We start from the raw sequence: 27,753 nt of genomic DNA on the forward strand, positions 1-27,753 counted from the left end.
GATAAATTCGCACCCCCTGAGGATAACTCACTCCTCTCTAACATGAATTGACGTTAAAATACGTCAAAGTCTGCCACATACCCTCTTTTAAAGGGGTGCGAATTTATTAACAGTAAATCCTCTCCACAATTGTATTTGTACACACAGAGATAGAGAGAGGCGCAGGTTAGCCAGTCATGGAGTTGATGTATCACGCTTCCACCTTCCTCCTGCCTAATCTTCCACCCAACAACGGCCCCAGTCTAACGTACGCCCTGGTCGTACTTAACCAGCGCCTCCCTCGCTTCACTCCTCTCTTATGGGAACGAGGTATTACACCACTTCCCCTCTCTCTCTCTCTCCTTACCGTTTATTCTTCTTTCTAGGTTTTTTCTTTTCCCGATTTTTTTTTATACAAACACTGTTTGTTATTCTTTCTAGGTTTTTTCTTTTCCCGGTTTTTTTTATACAGATCTGAAATATTAGGGTTTGTTGATTTGTAGAGCAGCACAGCTACGTCTTTGTGCAGACGGAGGAGCTAACCGACTCTATGATGAAATTCCAGAGCTTTTATCTCATGAAGATCCTTTGGATCTTCGAAACAGGTTCTTAATTTTTTGTTTTTTCCTCATTTTTTTTTTGAATTTAGGTTCTTTTTTCTTCCTCAATTTGAAATTTGTTGATTGTTTTTTGTATCTTCGAATTTTGATCTGATAATAATGGAATAGTTTCTGATTCTATTTTGATTTTAATTTGAACAGACAAATCACATTTGATTCTCCTTCTTTTGTCTTTCCTTTTAAATTCATTAAACTAGTTTTTAGGTTTTTTATAAAGGTTTGTTGATTCGCAGAAGGCATTTCGCAGAGCGTCTGTTGCACGAGACAGCAGCCACATAGACTAAGATTTTGTCTTATTCATTTAATTCATCTGAGGCGGCTGCTCTCTCATGCAACTGACGCTCCGCAAAATGCCTTATGCGATGGACGCTAGCAAATCCCTATATATTATTGTACTATTTGGGATTTTATCTTAACTGTCCCATTACCGGACATTTTCTGAATGTTGATTGTTCCACGTTTGGATACTCACAAGATTTAGATTTGGATTTCTCACATTTGCAGTTGAGATTTGGAACTGGATTGGATCCTTTGATTTCCAAATCAGCTACAATAGTGAAAAAGAAATCCTGATTTTCAAATCTTTTCTGCGAGACATTATTTGGAAATCCATATTTGTGGCGATTACCTTCACCCTCGCTGCTCCTTGACCTTGATGCAGCAACGGCAAGACGTCCCTCCCTGTTCCCTCTCTCTTATAACATGAGCATGAGGATGATTGATCTATTTTGTATTTAAAACTCAAATCCAAATCCAAATACAAGAACATGAGGTATCCAAACGTGGCCTTTATATCAGTCGATTTGAAGATCACCGATTGGTTGGTTAGGATCATCAAGTTAGTTTAATACTTATACTGTGGATCGCTGCAACACCGTCATGACAGCGGTCCAGATCACCCGACCATATAGCCACTTATGCAAGGTGATGAGCAACAAACCCTTATTAGATATAGGTTCTTGTTTATTTGCAAAAAAGATGAGATTGGAGTGACTATGCTTGTTGCGACAGAGAAAAAAACGTTGCTATTTGCATCTCAATTTCCCCAAAACATGCAGTGAGGAGATCATTGTTGTTGATTTTGGTTTCCACATGGATTAGTTTCTCATTTACTTGCAAGAAAGAAATACTTCAAGATCTTATTCTACTTCAAATTTCAGCTGCGAATCAACTATGGTGTATGAAATGGAGGAATATTTTATGGAAATGCGTGCTTTGTTTGATTTTCAATGGATGATGCTATGGACTTTTGATGCATCATTGATTTGGTAGTCTTGGGAGTATGTCACTTAATGACTTAGTCATTGAATGCTAGTTGATTCTTGCAAGACATTTGGAACGTCCGTTTTTTGGAAGTGCAGACAGATTTTCTAAGATTTCAAAAGAATCAGAGTTTTCACAATAACAATGGAAAAATATTATAGTTTGTCTCAATTTTTAAAATTCAGTCCCTCAATTTTTTGAGCGAAGGATAGGTCGGGAAGAATAAGCTTGAAAAATTGTATATCAGTTGGGAAGCTTGGCATCAAAGTTGTGGCTTGGTGATTATAACTAAGCTGAAACACTAGAGTCGGCTGCTTGCATGGCAGAACCTTAGTTGTGCATGTGGAACAAATATCACAAAGAATATCTGATATCTGGGTGTAGTTTGACCAGAGTTTTGAATCTATGGTTTTAGTTTCTTTGATAATGTGTTCATCTTCAGATAATAAAAGAAAACGTACATCTACGTAATGGGTTATTTGAATCTGAGATCTGTTTTCTTGGTAGAAAGCAATACGAATTTATATTTTTTTATTTACTCTAGACACGTGTAAATGGAAATTTGTATCTTGGAGACTAGCACGTGGAGAGCATTTGGAGAAGCAAGAAGCATTCTCATGTTTTCGTACCTTTGAAGGTAATGATACAACTTCCTGTTAAAGGCAAGAATGCTTCTCCAGAATCGTAATCTTTTGCATATGGAATTTGATTGATATAAAATTTGAAGTTCTGGTTCAAGAGGAGTTATTTTTTCCAAGCTATGGAAAACAGAATTATAGGACATCACCACCAACCTGCTGATATTTTGTAGGTTTATGCTTGTAGTTACATTTGTAATAACTTGATCATCTGTGAGTGTAGTTTAATATGAAAAATAGTAAATAAATCTAATTCTAGAGCCGGGGGCGGGATTCGAACACTCGTCAACAGGGAGCAAACCCGTGACTTTATGCCGAAGAGCCAACGCCTCGGTGGGTAGTTGGCGTGGAACTTGATCAATATTATAGAGTCCTACCAAGGACTATTATTCATGTGAGCATTTCTGAATTGCAAACTTTCCAAAGTCTTGATCAGTGACTTTGCCCAGCCAGATTGGTATGCACTATTAACTGACATTAAGATGCACACATCACCATAAGTGCAGAAGCCCATTGGGCCCTACCTAGTCAACTGATCTGGATGAATGAGGTGATGGCGTATGAGAGATATCAGATAATCTCAGTTTGGAGTTGAAGTAGGTTATTTTGGCCTTGCATCTATGTTATCTACATTAAAGACACATCGTATTAAGGGATGAAATTACATGGTTTAGAATTTCTAATGTATAATTTATTCCACAGATGATTATCTAAAAACCAGTATAGAATTATGTAAATTGGACAATGTTCATTTAACTTTTTCCCTGGTCAAGCTCCACAGGAAAAGATCAATCCAACGTCAAAATTAAGGACCCCTATCCAATAGATAAAATCAGTAATCAAGAAACACAAATAGAAAACTGTGATATTTTTTTAGAACCTTATATATCATCGTATTCATTGATTCTTTTGGTTCTCGAAGCAGTCTTTTTCTCTCTAACTGCTAAGAACCTATATTTTTCTTCTCATGAACAGCCCCCAAACCTACTAGAGATCCAATTCCTCCAACCAACAATGAGTGGTCAAGGAAGCTCTTTAATTCTTCAAAATGTGATTAACTTCTTAGCTTGATAGAGATCCAATTCTCAAGAGAAACATACATTCACCACCATTCAAAACAATCCGTCTAATTTAATATCCATGTTAATATGTTGTTCACAGCATCTCCATGTCAAAGTAATGTTCCTTTATTGAGGTCCTACTTTTCCATGTACCCAAACTTTGACTATACTTGCTTTCCTTTTCTACCAATCTCAAATGCCTTTCTGATGCAAATTTGTGAGGTTTTTTTTTTATGCTATAGTAAAAAAATCAATATCAATATCCAGAAAAAAATTGGTTTTTTTATGCTATAGTAAGATTTACATGCAAGTTTTAATAAAATCAATATCAACTATCCAGAAAAAAAAAAAAAAAAACTTACTTGAGCACCGTTTAAAGTATGCGCAGTAATCATACTAAAAAAATTGGTTGGCTGGTTGAAAAAAGACATGTTGCTACAAATAAATTTTCAGCTCTTAATCTTTTGTACAAATATGTTGACAATGAGTTAGCTTGGATTGGAACTAAATTACTCTGGAATCTATGTGTCCCTCAAACTCTAAGTGAAGCGCTATCTTCAAGCTCTACTCTCTTCCGGCTACTTTCCCGTCACTAAAGCAGAGAGATTTTTTTTGAAAGATTAACAGCAAAAAATTTGGACCATTTCTCGATTTGTGTGTGTCATCCTTTTGCAGGGGCCATGCTAATCTTCTCTGTATCGTTCCAATTTTATCGGATGTCTCCGAAGAGACCACTAACGGAGAGAGATAGGATTCTGCAATTAAAAAATGGTTGAACATAGTGTTGATTCCCTGTCTCTCTCTTTCCCAATGATGATTGATGGATTGAATGTTGCAAGCGGTATGGTAAGTCAGTGCAACGACTTTGCAAACAGTAGCAGAGAGAGCATGGAGAAATAATGGAGGCAGTACAGGACTCTTGAGCAAATGCTGATCCACCGTGACTTGGCCCTTCTCCATCGCCTCCATCGTCACCAGGAAATTTCCATTTTTTTCTTCCATTTATTCCCCTTTCATTTTTCTGAATGGTAGAATTTCAGTAAATTGTGGTATTAGCTTGTGTTTTATAGCAAGCAATCTGAGACTGTAGGATTTTATTTTAATTTTAATATTTGATCTTTTGATAGTAAAATTCAACACTAGTAATGCTTAGAAAGAAAGGCTCATTTCTTGAAAGTTCTGTGGGAATATTTCTGATTTCTCCCAGTGGCTCATAATTAATGTTTTCGTTGGCTGAGATCAGTCCTGTTGAATGGTTCAGTGCTGGCTGTTTAAGTTCTTTCCTTCTTTTTTAATTTCTGCCATGGCATCTGATGGCTTGTGCATTCTAATCCGAATCAGTCAGATCAGGACCATCCAAATCTGAGTGAGATCGGATCTAGGCATGTTTGATGGGCTTTGATGAGGATCCCAATTTGACCTAGACATAATAGTCCTTGACTAGGGCATGACTGGATCCGGCCCAAGCCCAGCCCGATGATACCCTTTTTCAGTTGCTAAACCGTGAGATTTCTAATAAGGCAGTGATACTTTTAGATGGTCCATGCCTTGATTTTCCATTGATTTGAGTGTGTGCTAAGAATCTTCTAAAGATACTATTGGCATAATTATCATTGTCAAAATTATTTATCAATTATAATTGGTTCACAAGTTTTTTTTTCCCTATCTCATTGTCCATAATTGGTTCCTGTAAATTGAGTGAATGCAACGCCTTTGTGGCATAATACGTGCCACCGTGATAATGCTGGTTCACTAGTAATTAGAATGTTCAGCAAGATTTCACAGCCTATTAATTTCTGAAAAAACACATATTGCATTGTGTCCAAGTTGCCCTCCAGCTTGTAATACATGCCTGGTGGATCATAAATAGGTCAATTGTCATTAATTTCCTAATCAACCAATTTGTAAGTTTGGAGTTTGGACTGCCTAGCCACAAAATTAAACACGCATAGATGGTGATAATGAATGCTGAAGACGTCACATTAAAACATAAGAGCTGATAAGAATTTTGAGAGATAAAATGTTCCTCATGCTATTTACTGTGGTAATGGAATTCTTGTGTCGGCCTTGTATTCATTTTGTCTTGCTTTTGTGCTTGATTCTTATGTATGTGAAACCAGTTTTATTTAAGGTTCTGGATTTTGACTGTTCATTTTGTAATATTGTTCATGCTTGTTTTAGGTACCGGCCAGACGCAATCAAAGGAGACATGGACTCAATTAGACCAGAAGTGCAGGAATTTTATTCAAACTTGGTACGTTCACTTTGTGCTCTCCACTGAACCGTTTAATATATTCAATTTGATGGCACATAGAATAATCTTATGCAAGGAGATGATCATCCATGGCTAGGTTTAATTGTTTGGGGTTTTATTCTATTTTTTGTTTGGAAATCATGAACATTCAGATGTATAATTATTGGCTGGGATTGACAGGGAACCAAAATAGTGGATGATTCGCATGATCAGGACACTACAGATCTACACAAGTGTGTTGCTTATATACGAGACAGCACACCGGACCTGGAGAAGTCTAATGTAAGTGTCATTTTAGTCTTTTAGAAAGTCTCATCCTCGTTACATGTATTTGGGCTTCTATTATTGGATCTCGTTTTCTTGCATTACAGTTTTTTACTCTAATTGTATTGCTTTTATAAGTTTTTTTTGTCGCTGTTTCTGTCACATTAATTTTACTGCACCACCAAACCACTGTTATGGCATGTAGTTATACCAATGCAACTTAGTAAGAATTCAAGATAATATTTCTACTTTGTCGTCTCTTATTACCTTTTGATTTTTCAGTGTTTCATGACACTGTTGTGAACCTTGTGGCCAACCAGTTAGTGGAAGTAACTAACGTGAATCTCAACTAACAGTGAACTAATGAGCATGTACTAGCACGGTCAATTTGGAATTAAACAAGAATGTAATATTGAATGGTGGGGCGCATCTATGTTTGTGCATCTATGTATGTATATTCATCTTCCATATCATGAATGAAAAACAATAAGAAGACGGTGACTGTTAGTGTCTTTCCTAAGTCACGTTTTGGGTCTCGTGTGTGCCAGGTAAATATGATCGGGGCTGTTGACCCAAGCAGTGGACACAAGTCAGATCTCAGATCTATATCCATTGGTGCCACCTTGATTGGATGATTCTAGCCCCTTGGTCTATTAGGCCTCATTTAGGGTTCTTCCAAGAGAAGCTAAATCATTGATTTTGTAGGCCTTAATCAGGCTGCTTTAGATGGCCATTCAACATGGGACGAGGACAATGTTGGTTGCCTCATGATGATCCAACCAATCAACGGTTCTGATTACACACACAAGTCCCTACATGGGATTCAATTTTAATTTTAGGATTAATTATTGGTGTCTCCGTGTTTGTTGAACTCGTGAACATGTACTTGCATGATAAATCTAGAATCAAATGAAATTTCATTTCTGAATATTGCAACCATTTTTTCTGCAAAGCAAAATGCCTTTTTACTAAGAAGAAAGAATCTTGCAATAGGGGATCCTTTACCTATTTAGGGTGTTGTAGGATTCTTAGTTGTATTTCTGTTTCTGTTTTCATCATTTGTATCTCATTCGTTCATGTAATTTTCGTATTCTTCTTTCAATAAATCTGGTTATTGTTAAAAAAACAAGATTACAAGATATTATAGTACAGAATGCTGTGACTAGAATACACACTCATTTTACTAAAAAATATGTTTTTTCTTTTGTGCCACAATCCACAATGATAAAAAGATGCATTTAGCTTCTCACATATATCAAGAATCTCCTTGCTAGTGTACACCAGCTTCTAACTCAATTCAACTCAACTAAGCCTTTGTCCCAAACTAGTTGGGGTCGGCTAATGTATCCTTTAGAAATTTTCATGAAGAAGTTGAAAGAATCTACAAGGCTCAAATTGACCAAGTCTAATCCTGACACTCTACATGGATCATTTTCTTCCATTCTCTCCTATCCAAGGTCATGTTCTCTGTTATGCCAGAGCCATCTTACCATTAAAAAAAAAATTTGAATCCCATCTTCGCGAAGTTTTATTTCATAAGAATCATGGGCATTTTCCGTTGACAGCATGCTTGTTATTTATGTTCACTTATCTATTTCTTCCATTTTTTTCTTATTGTGGCTGCACTGATATACGCTTAATACTACAGTTGAGCATTCTCGTTGCGGGAGCACTTGGAGGAAGGTTTGATCATGAGGTTGGAAATATCAATGTTCTTTATCTGTTTTCGAACATTCGAATGGTTCTACTCTCTGATGATTGCTTGATCCAACTTCTACCAAAAACACACCATCACGAGATCCATATCCAATCATCTGTCGAGGGCCCGCACTGTGGTCTTGTTCCCTTTGGTGCACCATCTGCAAGTACCAGTACCACTGGCCTGCAATGGGATCTCAGTAAGTACAACAAATTCACCCAACTTGTGTTAAACTTTTATCTTTGATACTATTGTAGTGGCAAGACTAATGCGATGGCATGTAAATTGCCATCATCCTATCAGTAGTCATATTAAGGTTCTGTCTATATTTTGTTGAGAACTGTTACTGACTTCACTGAAATATCACTGTGAAGCACTTCTAGAAAACATCCAATCTTGAGCAAACAGTAGTTGTATTTGGGAACCATCACCGAGTGCAATCATGGATGGGCCCCGCCAGCAATCCGCAAAAATTAGTATACCAGTTCATTTCTCGTGTGTTAGCCCTAATACTACAATTTCCTCCATGACAACCCTTTCTTGTTACACGGATTCTATTTTCTTATTTCTCTCTTTTTTTGTTATTATCTTAAGCCACTGTTCTATGAGTTCTTACTCATGAACCAACCTTCATCTTCTGCTTGTTTGTTATGTTTTTTTTTTTTTTGAATGGTAAAAGATTTAAATTAAGAGAAGCGAAAGAAGACAAAGGGCCATGACCGAGATGATCAGGAAAAAGAAGAGAAAAGAATAGAACAACAAAAAGAGGAAACACAAGAAGACATGGTCTTTCGGGTCGGGAGGAGGAGATCAAATATTCACATATCCTCTCTACTAACACCTGACCGACCCAGCCGCAGACCTCTTTACATGCTGAAATCGCACATGAAAGTCTGCCTCTCTCTCCTGGATCTCTTCAACCATATCGGCAAATCTCTAAGGATGGGGATGGCTGCCATCCATCCAACGGATGACATTGAGTGAATGTCCCACTATCTACTTGCTTAAATCCCTGGCCTCGATAATTCTAATACCTCGTAAGACAGAATTTCTTAAGTTGAGAGAATACCTTACTAGTTCCAATCATCTTTAAATTTCCTAATTTGCACACTGTGTATATATATTTTTTCGTTTGCTGATTTATTTTACCAAACAACTAGTTTTCATTGTCTTTGAATTCTGTAAGTTGCAAAATGTTTAAAAAAAGAAGTTTTCATCGTCTTTGAATTTCTTAATTTGAAAACTGTTTCTGCATATGTCATCACCACATTACTTAATTACCATGTTTGGTTATTCTGAATTCATGAATTTCTGAATTTGCGAAGTTGGATATTCTATCCATATATTTGTATTCCCGTTAACAGCCATGTTAGCATATCCTTAATTCATAAATTTCTAATTTTGCAAAGTTGAGTATTTGTTCTGTATTTAGATCTTCTGCTTCCTTCAGTTGAGTTTCTGTTTACCTTTAGAGTTCTTACTCTTGATTCTGTCTCTGGCTGTTAATGGCGTTGGACGTTATTGATTTAAAATTCATTAATTCCAGCTGACATGGAGATGAGATTTGGCGAACTGATTAGTACTTCGAACATCGTGCGGGAGGAGAAAATCACTGTGCGGTCGGATTCCAATCTTCTTTGGACAATATCCATAAAAAAGCGGGAATGACGGGTACATTTTTCCGACAGATGCATTTTTTTTATTTAAAGTTAATTTTGTGGTATTTTATCTCCTAAGAAAATATTACTTATTGTCTATGCTTTGATGTGTTAATTTTTTACTAATGGATATTGATGGAAAGATTAGTGATTCAGACAAGTCAAGTTATTTAAATATTCTTATTTTGCTCAATAATTTTCAGGAGTATGCACATACAAATACAATTATATGTTTTAATTACACTGTCAAACTTGTCATATTTTTATTTGAAATTAATTAAAGCGTTCTCTTTCTTTTCTTTTTCGTTCTTAATTCAATTGAGTTTAAGGTCCACATTGAATTAAAAAGATCAAACGGTGCTCGTCAATGAATCCACTTCTAATCGGATCCACCACCTATGCGTAAGTCATGATCCGTTGGGATCTCTCGGAGTGTTTTTCAGATGAGACCGAGTGTCATAGGCCCATGGTTTTAAATTTCGGCCGAAATCCGAAATGTTGGATTTTGGTTGAGACCGAAACCGAAATTTGAAATATCGGACATTTCGGCTGAAATTACCGAAATTTTGAATAATAAATTTTTTTTATTAGTACCGGATTTCGGCCAAAATTTTGGTTTCGGCCAAGACCTAAATTTAATCGGAAACCAAAATTTAAAACCATGCCTAAGCCACGGTCTATTTCTAATTGAGCGTCCACCCGAGTGTCCTAGGTCCTACTTAAGTTGAACACAGTTAGAGCTCAGGTTTAGGGGAGAGAAGAAACTCAAGAGAGGAAAATAAAGAATAACTTTCTCTCAGAATGTTGGTAAAGACATTATCCACAACCTAGAATTGGATGCAATGCTATATGGGATCCAAATACTATGTGGATCCAATGGACACTGCCTTGATCCAGTTGCCATGTCCATCAGATAGTCTGGGTCCCCTTGTGGCGGACCCCAAATTTGAGGTTGGGTAGTTCATAATGTGGAATGCCACTGAACTTTTTTTAGGCAGATTGAGAGGGTTGAACCAGTGAGCGACTGAGGACTTATTGATGGAAGCAGATTTCTAGCTTATACGAGAGCTCAAAGACATTTCTCCAAGTGCCATAGATTTTGCCTACCAGAACAAAATTTCGAACAGGAAAACAATCGTACAAGACTCCAACACTTTCATACAACATTCTCTCTATGCCACCATAGGGGGTTATAGTTGCCCGTGATTTTAAATCCAATGAGGAAAGAGCTGCCTATTAGAACTTTGAAGTTTTACTTCTTTGAGAAGGATTTTCAAGTGAGTGTTTTAACCAGAGAATGGGATTTTTGTGGTATTTCTGGGCTAAATCACTCTGGTTTTCAAAGTGGAAGCTAAATGTTAGGTGGGACCAAGGTTTTAAATTTCGGTTTCGGTACTGATTTCGGACCCCTCGGGCCTAAATTTTGTAACATTTTTTTTTTTTAAATGGCATTTTCTCGAAATTTCGGACCGAAATTACTGAAATATCCGAAATTTGGAATTTCACGAAATTTTGAATTTCGGGAAATTTCGATTTCGGTCCCCACCAAAATCCGAAATTTCGGATTTTGGCCAAAATTTAAAACCATGGGTGGGATTAAATTTCTTGGTTTTTGACTTTCGCCTTGGCCCAGTAGCTTTGAATGGAAGAAATGGGAATCTGATTTCGACCCGAAGAAAAATGGAATCCATGTCCTTCGGTGAAGCTCAGAAAAAAATACATAGAGGTTTAGGATAATCTTACTAAGTATATCATCCAAATATGTGGGCCCTAAGTATCCTTATCCTTTTCTGTGTATATATTAGGTAAATGCTATATTCTTCCTCTTTTCTTCCCCAGGCTACCACCTCATTGTGTTGAAGAGAGGGGCCATAATTCATAAAAGGCAGTGATATGCCCCCTCGCCCCTCCCTCTTATAGTCTACAACCTGTGCAACCACTCCAAACCGTCTCTCTCTCTCCAGCATGAACCGTTGGTGGGCCCAACAATTAATTTGTTGAAACCTTTGAACATATTTTTCAAAATGAAGTGTACGGACCACACCATAGGATGATCCAAGCCATCCATTTGATGGGCCGCAACGTAAATAGGTTGCGCCCCAAAATATCATTTCCATAGGCTAATCCTAGCCCTCTGATCTAAATAGAAATTGCATATTATGGAAACCTCTATAGATTTGAGGGTTGCGATCATTCTATGTAAATGATTTTTGGGGCACAACCAATTTACATTGTGGCCCATCAAATGGATGGCTTGGATTATCATATGGTGTAGGTCGTACAGTAATATTAAGGCCCAATTGTAGGCCCCACCTATATTTTCAAAATGAAGTGTATGGCCCACACCATAGGATAATCCAAACTGTCCATTTGATGGGCCGCAACGTAACCATGTTGCACCCGAAAATATCATTTCGATAGAATAATCCTAGCCCTCTGATTCTAAAAAGCAACTAAAACTCCCAAAATACTTGGAATTTTTCACCTCCGTTTCTTTCCCCGTAAACTAAACTTCGACAGCTTCAATTAAGCGAAATTTTATTGAATTCCTAGTTGAATTGAGTGAGTTATAGTCGTTCAATCATCTTCGATTGGACGGATATGTTTCAGTGTGTGATATAAAGAGAGAAGGTGCACCATATTTATGGTGTGTACAAGTTCATTAAGTGAATTAATTGAGCATGTGCTAATTAATAATTTAAATCGTATTGGCGGAAAGTTAAGTGAATTCCTATTAGTTAGAATTATGGAAATTTGGTCAAACGGTCCCAAAAAATATCTGAAATAGTGAGACGGTACCACCAAATTTGAAACTTGTAAAAGGGGGCCATTTTGCTTTTCCTAACAATGTTTTTGACAGAAATACCCCTCGGGTTGTTTTCTTCAAAATTAAAAAATTACAGCCATTTTTCACCGTTTACAGCGAGAAGAGAGAGAGGTCGTCTTCCTCGCCTCCATCGCGAGAAATCAGGGCATTTTTCCCTCCCATCGTCTACGAAGAAACTGGTATGGGTTTCACTCCTCTCCTTTGGTCGGATTTTTGTTGGTAATATTTTAGGGTTTCAGCCCCTTTGACATTGTTAAAACCCTACTACACCGTTTTGGGGAAGAAGATCGAAACAAAGATTTAGGGTTTTAGACCGTTTGACCAATCTTACAGGTTTATACTGCAAGATCTTCAGAGCAACAAAAATCCGAGGCTCAGGGGTATTTAGTTCTTTTTTTACAAGCCTTTTTTACTTGCTCTTTTTACAGCAGGAGAGAGAGAGAGAGAGAGAGAGAGAGAGAGAGAGAGAGAGAGAGACGACAGTCATCTTCCTCTGCCCATCCGCCATTTCTTCCGTCGAGTTTTTCGCTTCCATCGTTGGCCAAATCAAGAGGTATGGGTTTCACTCCTCTCCATTGGTAGGATTTGTTTGTAAATATGCTAGGGTTTCATCTGTTTTTTTAGTAAAACCTCTTTTAAAACTAGGGTCACCCCATTTTCATTGTGCTGATAACCCCTTTCCAAGCCAGACAGACATTAACCAAAAATTTTCTAGGTGTGATACCCCCTTTCATCTTTTGGTCACCCCATTTTCATATGTGGTAACAGACATCAACACAAATTTTCTAGGTGTGATACCCTCATTTCATATCTTGGTCTAGACCTGGCAAACGGGCGGGCCGGGCCGGATTTGACCCGGCCCGTACGGGTCCGGGTCAAACGGGCCGGGTCAAAGTGACCCGGAAAATTCTACGGGTCATTGACATTGGACCCGCACCCGGCCCGTACGGGCCGGGTCGACCCGCGGGTCACCCGGATTTTTGACGTATTTTTTAAGAGTTTTTTTTTTATTTAGGGATTTGCTAGCCACCTTCTCCTGGGCTATTTTTCGGCTTGTAGCCCCTCCTTTGCTGCAAAGATTGGGTGAAGTACAGTCTGGGGCAAAGGTTGCTAGCAACAAAAGAATAAAGAGAAGTAATCATTACGGATTTTTGAAATATTCTCAGAATTTCTAAGTTTGAAATGAAAAATTACCGTAAAAAGGTCAAAAGTAAAAAAATTACATATAAAATATGACAATTACCGAGAAAACTACGGAAAAAAGTAAAAAAACCGTCTTTTGCACTTTTTTACGGGCACCCGCAGGCACCCGCGGGTCCACCCGACCCGGCCCACTTTTGACGGGCCGGGTGGACCCGCGGGTCAATTTCTAACGGGTCACCAACAGGTGACCCGGACCCGTAAATTTACGTGCGGGCCGGGTGGACCCGCGGGTCCGGGTCACTTTTTGCCAGGTCTATCTTGGTCACCCCATTTTCATATATGGTACCCCCATTTTCCTTGTGCTGGTAACCCCTTACAGACCCAACAGACATCAACCCAAAATTTTCCAGGTGTGATACCCTCATTTCATCTTTTGATCCCCCATTTTCATATATGGTACCCCCATTTTCCTTGTGCTGGTAACCCCTTCCAGGCCCAACAGACATCAACCCAAAATTTTCCAGGTGTGATACCCTAATTTCATCTCTTGGTCACCCCACTTTTCAGGTGTGAAAAAGAAAGCAACACTTTTTTCTCCCTGTTTTTATGGCTTAACGTGTATATTTTGAGGGTAAAGGGTATTTCGGTAAAATATCTTGTCAGGAAAAGCAAAATGGTACCCTTTCAAAAGTTTGAAATTGAAGGGGTCCATCTCACTACTTCAGATATTTTGTGGTACCTTTTGACCAAATGTCCTATAATTATCTCATTTAGGTAACTTGTTTACCAAACTAATTTCCTATTGGATGAGATTTGAGAAAAAAAAAGAGGAAAGATATATAAAGAGTTATATTTGCTAAAATAAAAATTGGATTTCAATAAGGAAACCAACACATATATTAACATTCTGGGCGAACATTATTCGGTTAAAACTGAATAACCGAACCGAATTGGTCAGTTGGGTTCGTTTTTTTTTTTTTTTTTCTGGAAATTCGGTTATTCGGTTTCGGTTTCAGTTTTTTCAAAAAAAAAATTTCAGTTAACCGAAATTATGGATGAAAACCATTTTTTTCCAAAAAAAAAAGTGCTATATGTGCACTCCGTAGGATGATCAAAACCGTCCATTTGATTGATCACAACTTAATTAGGTGTTGCTCAAAAAATCATTTCGATCGGATGATCCTAGCCCTCCGATCCAAACCGAGATTTTGATTTTTTCCCTCTTTTTCTCCCACAATTCGGTTATTCGGTTATAACCGAATTTTTATTCGGTTTGGTTTCGGATGATTTCGGTTCGGTTTTCGGTTACCGAAATTTGGTAACCGAAATTATTTCGGTACCAAATTTCGGTATATTCGGTTCGGTTTAAACCAAATAACCACCCCTACTCAGACACGTTCATCTTGGAGAGGGACCAGTTTCGAGTAGTGTTGTACTAGTTGTAGACTAGGAGGGGGGTTTATCCTAGAAGGGTGTGGATATCACTGATGAAAGCACAGAAGAGGGTGCCCAGGTGAAGAAAAGGGAGTGATATATAATATATCACTCCCGATATATTATCATATTAAATGTCCGGTTGATGATTTTTTTCGCCCCACTGTACGATTATGCGCCCCACTCTTATGTGAATTGTGGAAAGACTTTAACGCTTAAAAGTGGGGAGAATAATCCTACAGGAGGGCGAAAAATTCAACGCCCTAAATGTCCTTATCAACCTACCCAAAAATCTCAATAGGGGCCGGGCAGTGTGGACCCCACAAAATCAAATAAGTGCGGAATGCGGTCCGATGCGGTCCGTACACGTTTATCGAAAAGAACACGTTGGACCCACCGATCTACATTCTACAACGACCTGAATGAGATGTGCATTACGCACTGGGTGTCTTTTAGAAGTTAGAGCCACGTCCACTAAAAGACAGATGAAGGAGCTCAAATCTCCATAAAAGTATTAATACACAATCGAAAATGATCGAATCAACAGTCATTTCAGCCCCGTTTTTATTTCCCAAACGGAATCTCGTTTTCAAAGTGTTTACCTTTAGGAGAATCCCTTCAAAACAACAATAAAAACATCTCCAGAGTTTCGATCCTCTTTTCTCTGTAGTTTTTCTTAGAAAAAGTTAAAACCCTAATCGCTCTTAGTTTAACCAGAGAAACCCTAGAACAAGAACTGTTACTTTAGAGAGAGAGAGAGAGGCTACTTTCTTCATATTCTCTATTTTCGTCAAATCTGTTTGTTACGAACGTTCATAACGTGATTCAATCTTCTTAGAGGGAAGATCAGCCTCTTGATCCACTTCGAGGGAAGTATCAATCATCCTTTGTGCAGAAAGACACAATTTCTAAGATAGATTTCTTCATTTATTGATTTCCATTACAGTAGTATGTGCTTATATAAAGCACTCTAAGATAAACATAGAAAGATCTTATGATAAGAATAAAAATAACTAAATAAAGATTACACTAATCTTAATTAGTATTCTAATCTATCAAGCTACTAAATATATCAGATCTCACTAGATCTGATCTTATTCTCTAAATAAGGCAATAATTTATTCCAATCTAAGTGGGAACCATCTAGGCACGTATCAGTTCAATTGTTACGAACCCGAATAAACCGATTCGGCTTTGATACCAATTGTTACAAACCTGAATTGGTTCGTAACGTGATTCAATCTTCTTAGAGGAAAGATCAGCCTCTGGATCCACTTCGAGGGAAGGATCAATCCTCCTTTATGCAAAAAGACACAATTTCTAAGATAGATTTCTTCATTCATTGATTTCCATTACAGCATGTGCTTATATAAAGCACTCCAAGATAAACATAGAAAGATATTATGATAAGAATAAAAATAACTAAATAAAGATTATACTAATCTTAATTAGTATTATAATCTATCAAGCTACTGAATATATCTTATTCTCTAAATAAGAGTAATTTATTCTGATCTAAGTGGACCCATCGATGCACCTATCATTATTTTTAGGGCTGCAACTCGAGCCGGGTTTTACCCGACCCAACCCGAAAATAGCCTGGGTTGGGTTCAGGTTTCATGGGTTTTGGGTCGAGCCGGGTTGAGCATTCAAAAGCCCGCATGAATCTCGGGTCGAGCCGGGTTTGAAGGGGCCCGACCCGACCCGACCCGAGTTACAAAAGTTATAGTATGTACATTTTTTTCTATTGTTAGTTAAAAGTTAAAAGTGAAAACCCACGCACCCACTATTACTGTATGTGAGTGTAATTTCTCCTTCTATGAGTTAAGTTGATTCAAGTGTTTGATTCAGCATTGGTTGATTGTAATTACAACATTGTTTAATTACAGCATTGTTTGATTCAAGTGTGATGTGAGTGTAATTACATCATTGTTTGATTCAAGTGTAATTTCTGCTTCTATGAGTTGAGTTGCCTTGCCAAACAAGAATTTTCCTTTAAAAATTGCGTCAACGTGAAAAAACCCGGCCCGACCCGAACCGAACCGGCCCGAGATTTATCATGGGTAGGGCCGGGTTTGGGAATCGTGGGTTTTCCGAAAAAAACCCGACCCCACCCGAGATATTTCTCGGGTAGGGTTGGGTTCTCCAAAACCCGACCCGCCCGACCCGAGTTGCAGCCCTAATTGTTTTCGTCAAATCGATCTCTATTACGTTCTCAAAAAAAGTTAAAACCTTAATCGCTCATATTTTCACCAGCGAAACCCTAGAACGATAACTGTTACTGTAAAGAGAGATATAGAGAGAGAGAGGCTTCTTTCTTCTCTTGAATTTGGAGAGATTCCTGTATTCATCTATGGCGGAGGATTGGATTGATCGGAGGGATTTGTGGAAGAACAAGTTCAGAACCTTAAAACTCCGAATTAGGGATCGGTTTCGTGTTGCGATCGATCGGCAATGGCACAAGCCGATGTTCTCAGATTCATATTATTCTTCAGCGTTGCAGCGATGGATTCTTCGTCTTAGGGATCTTGGTAGAAATTCATCGCCCCCTCAATCTGTGTTTTATCGGAAGCGAGGTGAATTTTCTTTCTGCTCGAGTAAAGATTTTTGTTATTTGATCAGTGTTTTGAATGATACATAAATTCATTGATCATTAATAACTGTAAACAAAGGAATATGTTGTAATGTCTCGATAATTCAACTACTTCAATCAAGATATTCTGAAAGACTAACAAATTATGTTGTTTTATCCTTAAAAAAATGGGGGGGTACTGTATTGGATAAGAAATTGATTGTATAAGAAGGGTATTATCAATGATTCCCCTTGCAATGAACTTCTGAGTTTTTTTGCTGAAACAAAGGCCTAATTGTGTTGTGCAATGGGTAAAAACAACAGAAAATGGAGTTTAGAGAAAAGGCAGTCTAGAAAAGATATTTGCATCCGTGTTGATTGCAAGGTGTTTAAGTATAGAAGATAAATAACGCCCTTCTCAAACAGCTTAAGCTTTCGGAGAAGTTGGTAAGTTAACATGGTAATAGAGCCAAAGGTCTCGAGTTCAAACCTCCCAGATAGCAAAAATCCACATGCGATGGTCAGCCCAAAGTGGGACCACATTTTCCACGTGTTTGCCAAGCGGTCCACACGTGCGTGGGAGTGTTAAAGTATAAAAGATAAATAACGCTTTTGGAGAAGTTGGTAAGTTAACACAAGGATTCATTTCATTCTACTTATTAGACTTGGTGCATTCATGCATGCCTATTTATTGAAAGAGCACACACCACACACATGCAAGTTAGGCTGAAGCATGTATATTATTTCTCTATGTATTGATAATTGTGTTTTGGTGTATTGATAATTATGTATTTTGCATATTTGTTAGAAGCTAGAACCAATATATTTTGTTTAAATTTTCAATCTTTCTTAAAATACAGTCGACAAGGATGTTGATGCAGTCAATGATTCTGTCATCACTCGCATGCTTCAAGCTCTCGCTCTTCCTGTTATTGGAAATGCCTGTCATATCTTTATGCATGGACTCAACCATGTCCAGGTATTTACACTTAGAGGTTGATTCAATCTGTAGAAGTTTTTCATTAGGCATGGCTATGCTTACTTTGGAATCCATTCCCAGATATATGGTGCTGAAAAACTACATCGGGCATTATTAGAAAGACCAGAAGGCAAACCACTTATAACGGTATGCATTACTAATTCTATTTTGAAGTATGACTAAAGGGGTTGCATCTTTATCTTATCCCCATTCAAACTGTTAGATTATTGTTTCCATGCATACAACAGAACTTGTTTTCAGATCCAACTTTCATTATTTTCGTGTTCTTTTGCCTGTATATTTCCTTCACTCCAGTTCCAACTTACATTATTTTCTTATACTTTTTCTGGTATATTTCTTGTACGGCTCTTAAATTTTATTATCATTTCATTTTATTTAAAGGCAAGCCTTCTCAGTTTTTGTCATATGAATGTGAGGAAGTATCTATTATTTTCCTTTTAAATAACAGTTGTTATTTTCATGACTATTTGCTAGTGGTTTTGGATTCTATACAATTTTTTTCCCGTTATGGCATATGGAAACTGCATGATGTCTCCTTGGGCCAATCATATGATTTCTCACAGACTTCTCATTTAGTGATCGAAGTAGAATATACAAAAAGTATTAAACTTCTACCCAACTTGAGCTCAAACTTAACCCTTCCATAAAATGTGTTGGTTTAGTTGGTGAAGCTTGTGGGAATAAAGTACAGATTTGCTAACTTTATATGAAATTCTTTTCAAAAAAAAGTTATATGAAATCCTTCTTCTTAGTTAGACAGGGACATGAATTAGCACTGGTTGATTTGTATCCCATTTTCATGTCTTTAGGTAAGCAATCATGTGGCTTCTGTAGATGACCCATTGGTCATTGCTTCTCTGCTACCACCAAGTGTTCTGTTGGATGCTCACAGCTTGAGATGGACACTCTGTGCTACTGACCGTTGTTTCAGCAATCCAATGACATCTGCATTCTTCAAATGTGTCAAAGTTTTACCTGTTTCTCGTGGTGATGGGGTTTACCAAAAGGTATCTACATTTCTTTTTCCATATCTGCAGGAGTTTTTATATGGTGTCCACTTTATAAGAGGCTGGTGTTGGTTCAAATATCAAGGGTGGGACTTTTGTAGTACGCCCATTACGCGCATGTACGCGAGCACACCATATAATTTCTCTATCTGTATGTGCACACACCATATAATACCTCTTAACTTGTTCTCATCTATTAGCTGTTTGTTTACCATTAATAAAATGCACATGCTCTTTTTGTTGAAAAGGCTTTCAACCATTTTAAATATACTTATATTTGGCTTTGAAGACAAGTGTTTTAATCTTATAGAAACAACTTAGGTTACAACTTCACATGTTAACAGGAATTTTCTCCACACAGATACTAAGGAGTAGTATTGGTTAGTTTTTCAAATCACATGTTAACAGATGCCTTAGAAGACCAGAAAAATAGCTAATGGTAATAGAAGCAAGATTAAGATCTTGTAAAGAAGATGAGTAGTATGCAGGGCCTATGTCAGGGTGTTCTTTTGTTGTCCTTTTTTCTGTGTTTTTCTAACTTTCTTTGCTGAACCTGTTGCGCTTGGCACATTAAATTTGCTGGTCTTCTTTTTAGATTTTGCAGTCCTTAACCTGATGGCCTTGCCGGAAGATGCTGACTCTCTCTCTCGGCATTTTCCTTCTTTGTATTATATATGTAATATGTTTCCCATAGACTTATCAATAGCCAATTCTATCAAAAATAAGAGTTATCCTGTTAGATCTTTAGAGTACACTGTCTAGCAGTCGAAGAAAAAGTTGCTTGTGAATGGAAGATAGAAGTAAATGTTATTTACCAAATATGCAGCATATGGCGCCCTGGAAACCAAATTACTTCGGAATTTTATAATGTTGATCTTCATGGATATGGGCTACCTAAGATATCTTACTTAGGTACTGTGTGCATATCTTCTCAAAGTTTTCATGGTCAATAATGCTTAGAAAAATATATTTTTATTTACAACTTTTTAACATGATTTAAAAATTCATATTCTCATATGAAACTAATAGTGGTAGCGTAGTTACACAAAACTCCCTAGTTAGAAGGGAAGCTCGCTTCGGAAGCTAAGTTCTTCTTGCTTCCCAAATTAGTGTGAAGTGTGCTTCCCAAATGCTCCATACGCGTTTTCTCTTAAGAGTACACTTCCTATCTAGGGGTCATTTTGTTTTCCTAAATGAGTTTTCTCCTTTTAAGAAAGCATATTTAAAAAAAAAAAAAACGTTTAAAACTTCAAAAGTCGTTTTAAGTTAAAAATTAAACATATATAGATCTTTTTTCGAAAAAAAAAAAAAAACGTTAATCCTACTTGGATAAAACATGTGAAACTATAAATCTCTAAAACTTGTAACTCATAATCTTTAGCTTAGTTTGTTTTGTAGGTGCCATTTTCCATCTTCTGTATCCATGTCGATTGTTTTTTAAACTAATGTTCTGTTCATGCTATGTTTTGAACCTTTTGCAGGGATTGGACATGGCGATTTCTAAACTGAACAATGGTGGATGGGTTCATATATTCCCTGAGGGAAGTCGTTCTCGGGATGGTGGCAGAACAATAGCGTCTGCCAAGAGAGGAGTTGGAAGGTGAGAAACGATGCAAGGTTACTTACTTTTTCCTTATCACATTCTTTTCCTAGGAAAGAATAATTCACAGGTGTTTGGGCCTTTGCGGCTGTCTTGTTAACCCTAAGCAATCCTTAGTTTGATCAGGCTTCTTAACCTAATTTATATAACTGTATGATTTAATTGCCTCATATTAGCTGGACATTTTTTATTGGACTAGAGTTAGTACTGAGCAATCCTTAGTTTGGTTGGGCTTCTTAACCCAATCTATAAAAGTGTATGATTTAATTGCCTTATGGGGACAAGAATGCCCGATGTGCACAATCTGATGACTTGTGACCTGGTTCACCATATGTGAAATATTTGATAGTGGTCTATTGTGGTTCATGTTCTAGAACTCTACGCCCCACACTCCTATCAAATATTTGCAGGTTGTCTCGTGGTCGTAATTTTTAGGAGGAAGAGGGGTTGAGCTACTAGCCATATGTGGCTTCTATTAATTGAGGTAGAATAGGCTTTGTTAGGCCTTGCCTTGCATAGGTGAATAGGCCAGACATGTATTCTTGGATAGGAGTCATGGCATCCCTGGGTACCTGAATCCCAAGATGTTTATTAATGTGGTTCAAGGTTACTTTAATTTCAGCTATCGTTTGAGTGTTGATCGAATGTTTCGTTGTCATGCCCCTCGAAGCTAGACTCGACCTTGCCCCCCGATGTGGAGCATTGACCCTATAAGCCATGGTTGAAAGTGGATAACTCGACATGTAGGACAATCCTACTGACTCTGGAACGATATTAAGGTACCTAAACAGTAAAAAAATGACAATGCTGAATAAATGACACCTAAATGACCTAGGATAGATCCTACGTCGCAAAGATGCCTTAACACTCAAGACTCAAGATTGACTAATCTAGACTCTAATGAGAATTTAACCTAACAATTGGTGTGCTCTAGACGCCCTTACTTAGAGCATAAAACTAAGGGGGACTCAAGCTGAATTTTTACCGAACACATGGGGGCTAAAAATGAATGAACTCTGAGGGATGCCAATATGATGTGAACTTAATTCTGATACCAATTTGATGCGAACCTAGCTCTAATTCCAAATTGGTGCAAATCTAGTATTTGTAGGTGACTTTCTGGGAATTTAGGAGTAATAAAATGAGTTCTTATTCAATAAAATCAGTTACATGCATTCCCAAATAAGCTATGATTTGTGGACACGGACACGAAGTGTTGGACACGGCAAATTCCAGAAAGTTAGAAACGGGACACGGCTAAAATAGAAAGTACATGTAATCATGATTTGTGGACACGGATTTGTGTGCCGAGTTTCGACACGGATAAGAGGTATCTGAAAAGGCAACCCCAAAAAATCTAGCAATAGTGCCACACTCTTACACATACAAACATACAAAGTCACTGACACTTTAGCAATACCTTTAAAGGTGTCTAAAGGAGTGTCGGCACGTGTGGACACGGGTGTCGACAGAACACTTGTATCAGCAATAAATTCAAAGTGTCGGCCAAATCATAGCAAACAAGTATAAATATAACATGAATAATCAAAATCAGCAAAGGATTTGAAAGAAATTATAGGCGGGAAATTTCAATAATCCATAAAAATTAAATTTATCCATACCATGTTTCATACTCCCAACAAGAAGTGACTAATCAATATGAAATAAAAGTCAATCCTCAACTGTAAATCTGTTCCAATAATTAGATCTGTGAAATCCAACTAGTATGACCTACAAGATGTCTCGAGGGGTGAGGATATGGCAGGTGAATGGTAAAGTAAGGTAAGGGTTGTGGGCGACAAGAGTAGGGTCGATTTAGGTAAAGTAAGGATGTAAGGATTGCTGGAACGGTCCAAAGGGATAGGAAAATATATGTAGGCTGCTGAAAAATGAAAGTGAAGTTGTTTCGTACCTATGAATGGCGTGCCAGATGTCTACCCTTTATCATTTGCTGCAGGATGTGATCAAGAGAAGAAAGAGGGCAAGCTAGAAAGAGAGTGAGTGAGAGAATGAGAGAACATGGATGTTCACAACCAAGATAAAGAGAAGGAGAATGATGGAGGATCAAGCATAAGAGAGGGAAAAGAAAGGGGACGGAGGAATGGCTTATGAACCAAACTGTGAGGATGAGGGAAAGTAAAAGAGAAGAGATGAGGAGGAAAAGAGGGTGAAGGGAGAGAAGGGAAGTGGAGGGAGATAATAGGGGAGGTGGGGGGGCTGCACAAGCCGTGAGGGGGAGGGGTGAGAGAGGGAGAGAAAAAACGAAAGAGAGGAGAGGGAGAAATTGCAAGGGGGAGAGGGGGATGGGGCTGTTTCGTTTTACAGAACCCTCCCAGGGCTTCCTCCTCAGGTCTTTTATATTAGGGCTAAAGGGAGGTTTGTACTTGCTAAAAACGGTATGTGCTTACTAATACTAGTATGTTAGTACTTTGCATTAGTGTTCGGTGGGCTTGAGGTTAAGTGATGATAGGCCTTGGGAAAAAGGTGAGAAAGGTGAGCTATATTTTGTTGTGGATATCCCCCACAACTAGGAAAAAGAATTATTTCTAAAAATAGAATTCAATCCCAAATTAAAAAACTAAACAAGTCTCATGAAAAAAAACTAACTACAATCAAGTATATGGCTGATAGATCGCGTCACCTCATTACCCCTTGGAGCCTTGTATACCTGCTTTTATTCTATCATTCTTATCTTCATTACCTGTAACTCTATACCCTACCCATAACACCCCTCATCATTGCCCCATATCCCTTCTAGCTCTCTAGTTTTATTTTGGAATCTGATTTGCGGACAGACTTTGGTTTTTTATCTGATTTTATTGATGACTTATCCGATTTCTCTAGGTAGAACTTATTTGAGTGGAACTCTCTTGGATTAATTTGATTCTATTGATGAACATCTTTAAAAGGCTTTGAATCTTATGATAACCTAACTGTTTTGATCATTACTTAATATTTATTTATGTTCTGGGAATGCGTGATGTTGCTTTGATGAAGTAGAAACTATTTTGTGCTCCAAAGTTCTAAGAAAAGTGACCAGCATTCAGCAAATCCTAGGTTTGCACCTGTAACTATTGAACATCACTGCTAAATCTGTGTTCCAATGGCCCTTTAAGAATGATCGTTTCTAGGGTGCAACTCGGGTCGAATTTTGGGAATTCGAGTTGAGCTTTTACCTTAAAATCGGGTCGGGTTCAGGTTGATTCCTATTCATTTTTTCGCAAAAGCTCAACCTGACCCGACCAAGTTGCACCCATGCGTTCTCTAGTGAGCAATATTTCCAAGATGTTGATAAACTTTATATTCTCGAGGAACATAGTCCCAATAATTTCACGAAATTCTCTCTTCTTTTTTTTTGAAATGGTTTCTCATAGAGATATAAATGTATATTCTCATATCTAAATTTTCATAGTCCCAATAATTTCACAAAATTCTCATTTTTTTTAAAATGGTTTCTCATAGATATAAATCTATATTCTCTAGTGACCAATATTTCCAAGATATTGATAAACTTTATATTCTCGAGGAACATAGTCCCAATAATTTCACGAAATTCTCATTTTTTTTTTTTTTAAATGGTTTCTCATAGATATAAATGTATATTCTCATATCTAAATTTTCATAGTCCCAATAATTTCACAAAATTCTCATTTTTTTTGAAATGGTTTCTCATAGATATAAATGTATATTCTCATATCTAAATTTATATTCTCATATATATAAATTTTCCATTCTTTTTTTTACTGGTAATATATATAAAATTTCCATTCACTCCTTAAAATTTCCTTTCGGTTTAATATTTATCACTATGTTCTTAGCCATGTTCCAGCTTCCATAAAAGTATTACGAGGTTTGAGTGGGGACACATCAAATTAGTTTGGAGTAAGGCTCATGATTCAAAGGCCCGAAATTTATCCATGTAGGGCTTGATCTGCTCAGACAAATGGATCTCAGTGGCAGGCTAATGCTACAATTTACAGCCTAATTATGTATTCATGATATTAGACAATGTCGTATTCAAATTTATTTTTTCTTTATTCATTCACCATTAGCTTTTCATCTGCTCCCATTCTTTGTTTCAGTCATGAACTTTACTTCCAATTTTTCTTTAGCAAGGAAGCCCATGTCTGCATACATTAAGGGACATACTTATATTTTAGAATTTTACTCCAAAAACAGTATACTCTGCAAAAGAAAGTTTCGCGGTGACTGCTCTGTTGGTAGAAAGAATTGAATCATTAGTTTGAATTCTTTGAAACCTCATGGTTGTGTGTATTACAACCGTGTAGAGGGTTGTCAGTAACGAGTGTCATCTGTACTGGTGAGGTCACAAAGAACATTTGATTGCATACACATTTTGGTTTATATTATTATCCAACCACAATTATTACGTTTTATTAATGTCGTATGAACTAATGGTTATTTGCTTCACTTTTTCTTTCTCTTCGACCGTACAGATTGGTGATGGATGCAGACAATCTCCCTTTAGTTGTCCCCTTTGTGCACACAGGGATGCAAGAAATCATGCCTATAGGAACTCATTTCCCAAGGATTGGCAAGAGGGTATGTTGTCTATCACTCCTCTGCCACCACCACTCCTAGTTAGCTTTAAAATTTCATGATGGAGATATACAAATTTTATCTATAAACATAAGTCAATACTATTAGTACTTGTTACCCTTGTGATTGTATGATGATTTGTCGATCCAAGTTGTGATTTGCTTATCAATCCAATGGATACTTAAGTGCCTTTTTGGGTTTCCCTAAAAATTATTTGCTATATGCAAATGCTTTTAAGTTAAATTTGATTATTTGCGAAGAATGGCTATTGTTATCGTAGAAATGTAGTTAATGGTTTTCTAAGAGGCCGCCCCCTAATGTTTCTTTTGCAAATAAGATTAAATTATAATCTTTAATGCCAATGTAAATCAAATATATGGGAAAGCTTGGGCTGTCATGCACACAAGATCTAGGTTGTTTAAAACCTTGTGTGAATCTCTTTCTATATATTGAATACTTTATACAACAAAAAATGCTATATCTAACCTTTATTATGTAAATTTCTCTATAGATATTAAATACCTTACATGATAAATGATAAAAAATGAGGGGGAATCTATGAATCTATATCTATATACTAACATATAATGGGAAAACATGGGTTGCCCCCTAGATTATTTAAAACATTGTAAATTTGAAGTTTCTTTTAATATTAAATACCTTTTTTTTTTAATGGTAATATTCTTATGCATGTAAATTTCTCCATAGCTCTCATATACCTTATAGATATAGGTTTCTTTATGATTAACTACCTTACATTTTAAGCACTCGCTCTATTTTTACCTCATAAAATTTAGTCATAAAGGCACGTTTTTTTCAACAACATAATCTTGATTTGTGCAATATCAATTAAAATTCTAACTCTTACACATGACTGGGGTACTTATAGGTAACAGTACTCATTGGAGAACCAATCCATTTTGATGATTTGCTCTGCACTGAGGATGCACAACATGTATCAAGAGGAGTATTATATGATGCAGTGTCGTCTAGGATTGGTCATCGACTCCGTGAGCTGAAGATCCAAGTCGATAAATTGGCTCTCGAAGAATCATTTCAAATCCAATATTGTTCTAATACAGAACGTGCGAATGGGATTTTGCAGCAGCTAGATTGGGAGGCATTTGGCATGGGAAGCCATATATTTTCAGAGGATGATTCCTCGTCTTTGAAACATGCAATACAGACACATCCAAAGCTGCATCTAGAACAGTCTCAAAGATCTGTCCCTGCTAATCGGACGGTCAAGATGGGGTTCTCATATGAAGGTGGGATCATTTCGAGGATCCGTGGTTATATGAATCCATCTGAGCTGAGAGGATTTGCGGCGAAAGGGCTGTTCATGAATGCCGGAACATGGAAGGAGAGGCATCTAAGTATTCATGAAGTTCGTCCTTTGAAGGCGTGGAAGCAGTTCTTGGAAGCAAACATAGTCCAACAATGGGGTAGAATGTGACTTTCCATGGCCAGAATAGCACAATGCATGTATAAATACAAGTGCTAACAGAGTCAGCCCTTGTCAGGACTGTTGTAAGTTTTGACATTTTGCTCATTTTGAGAAATAAGCTAATATGATTACAGGAGTTGTTACATGATGCATGCTCATATTTTTCCTTGCATAGAAATAAGTAGGAAGCATTATGAGTTGGGCCCACTTGTTCATGATCAGAACCGTTGATCCGTTGGATCTTGAAATGAGTGGGTCATACACCAAAATCAACTCTCATTCGAAGCCTTCAATTTTTGGAGGAATCTGGACAGTGTTCATTTTCTCCTTGTCTCTTTGAAGGCCACAATTTAGAGGGCCAGAATTATCAAATGAGGGTAAACTCTGGTGCATGGCTCATTCATAGCAAAGCCTATGCTGTTTGGATTGCAAGAAAAACATTTCTGATGGAATATTTTTTCTCTGGAAAATATTTTCTTTCCATGATCTAGAGGGAAATAATATGATTATGAATCATATCATATCCCTCTGAACAAAAATTAAAGGTAGGCAATTTTACAAATTTTGTTTTCCTTTCCAAACTTTTCCACAAAATTCTAGCAATCCAAACAAGGCTGACAGATAAAAATGGTTTGGGTTATTGAACAAAATACCCTCCACTAGTACTTTTGGCCTCTCTAACCTTTCTGTCCATGGAAATATGCACATAGCATCATATAACAACTCC

The 27,753-nt window shown here is 37.3% G+C and overlaps 2 protein-coding genes and 1 non-coding gene across 5 annotated transcripts; 2 read left to right on the top strand and 1 right to left on the bottom strand.

The window, feature by feature from the left end:
* The first annotated feature begins 1 nt into the window (after position 1).
* Positions 2–18,391, top strand: LOC143859582 (thiamine pyrophosphokinase 1-like). Of its 2 annotated transcripts, XM_077370294.1 has the most exons (7): positions 2–309; positions 488–584; positions 5,743–5,815; positions 5,996–6,097; positions 7,728–7,977; positions 9,325–9,449; positions 18,273–18,391. In XM_077370294.1, exons 1-6 carry the CDS (start codon positions 177–179, stop codon positions 9,444–9,446), a joined length of 777 nt encoding a protein of 258 aa, XP_077226409.1. In that variant the 5' UTR covers positions 2–176; the 3' UTR covers positions 9,447–9,449; positions 18,273–18,391. The 2 variants fall into 2 exon arrangements, with proteins under 2 accessions (XP_077226409.1, XP_077226368.1); XM_077370253.1 differs by lacking the exon at positions 18,273–18,391 and having other exon boundaries at positions 6–309; positions 9,325–9,702.
* On the bottom strand, positions 4,191–4,293 carry LOC143846193 (U6 spliceosomal RNA). The gene has a single exon (XR_013234692.1). It is a non-coding gene; the product is annotated as a U6 spliceosomal RNA (small nuclear RNA).
* On the top strand, positions 9,325–27,171 carry LOC143859439 (Phospholipid/glycerol acyltransferase family protein). 2 transcript variants are annotated; one of them, XM_077370200.1, is made up of 7 exons: positions 9,325–9,449; positions 18,273–18,391; positions 18,473–18,538; positions 19,222–19,419; positions 20,901–21,019; positions 25,477–25,582; positions 26,469–27,171. In XM_077370200.1, the coding sequence occupies exons 1-7, from the start codon at positions 9,443–9,445 to the stop codon at positions 27,033–27,035; spliced, it is 1,182 nt and encodes a 393-aa protein (XP_077226315.1). In that variant the 5' UTR covers positions 9,325–9,442; the 3' UTR covers positions 27,036–27,171. The 2 variants fall into 2 exon arrangements, with proteins under 2 accessions (XP_077226315.1, XP_077226281.1); XM_077370166.1 differs by lacking the exon at positions 9,325–9,449 and adding an exon at positions 17,029–17,416.
* The last annotated feature ends 582 nt before the right edge of the window (positions 27,172–27,753 follow it).

This window comes from Tasmannia lanceolata, unplaced genomic scaffold, assembly GCF_043159265.1.
Source record: "Tasmannia lanceolata isolate RefF3 unplaced genomic scaffold, GAP_Taslan_0.1 ptg000002l, whole genome shotgun sequence".
NCBI lineage: Eukaryota > Viridiplantae > Streptophyta > Magnoliopsida > Canellales > Winteraceae > Tasmannia > Tasmannia lanceolata.

Bases quoted from the DNA above. Each gene is read 5' to 3' on its own strand.
- LOC143859582 (XM_077370294.1), top strand. From the start codon at position 177: ATGGAGTTGATGTATCACGCTTCCACCTTCCTCCTGCCTAATCTTCCA. The intron at 585-5,742 runs GTTCTTAATTTT...TGCTTGTTTTAG, and splicing joins CCTTTGGATCTTCGAAACAG to GTACCGGCCAGACGCAATCA. The intron at 6,098-7,727 runs GTAAGTGTCATT...TTAATACTACAG, and splicing joins CGGACCTGGAGAAGTCTAAT to TTGAGCATTCTCGTTGCGGG.
- LOC143859439 (XM_077370166.1), top strand. From the start codon at position 17,194: ATGGCGGAGGATTGGATTGATCGGAGGGATTTGTGGAAGAACAAGTTC. The intron at 17,417-18,272 runs GTGAATTTTCTT...CTTAAAATACAG, and splicing joins TGTGTTTTATCGGAAGCGAG to TCGACAAGGATGTTGATGCA. The intron at 19,420-20,900 runs GTATCTACATTT...AACCTTTTGCAG, and splicing joins GTGATGGGGTTTACCAAAAG to GGATTGGACATGGCGATTTC.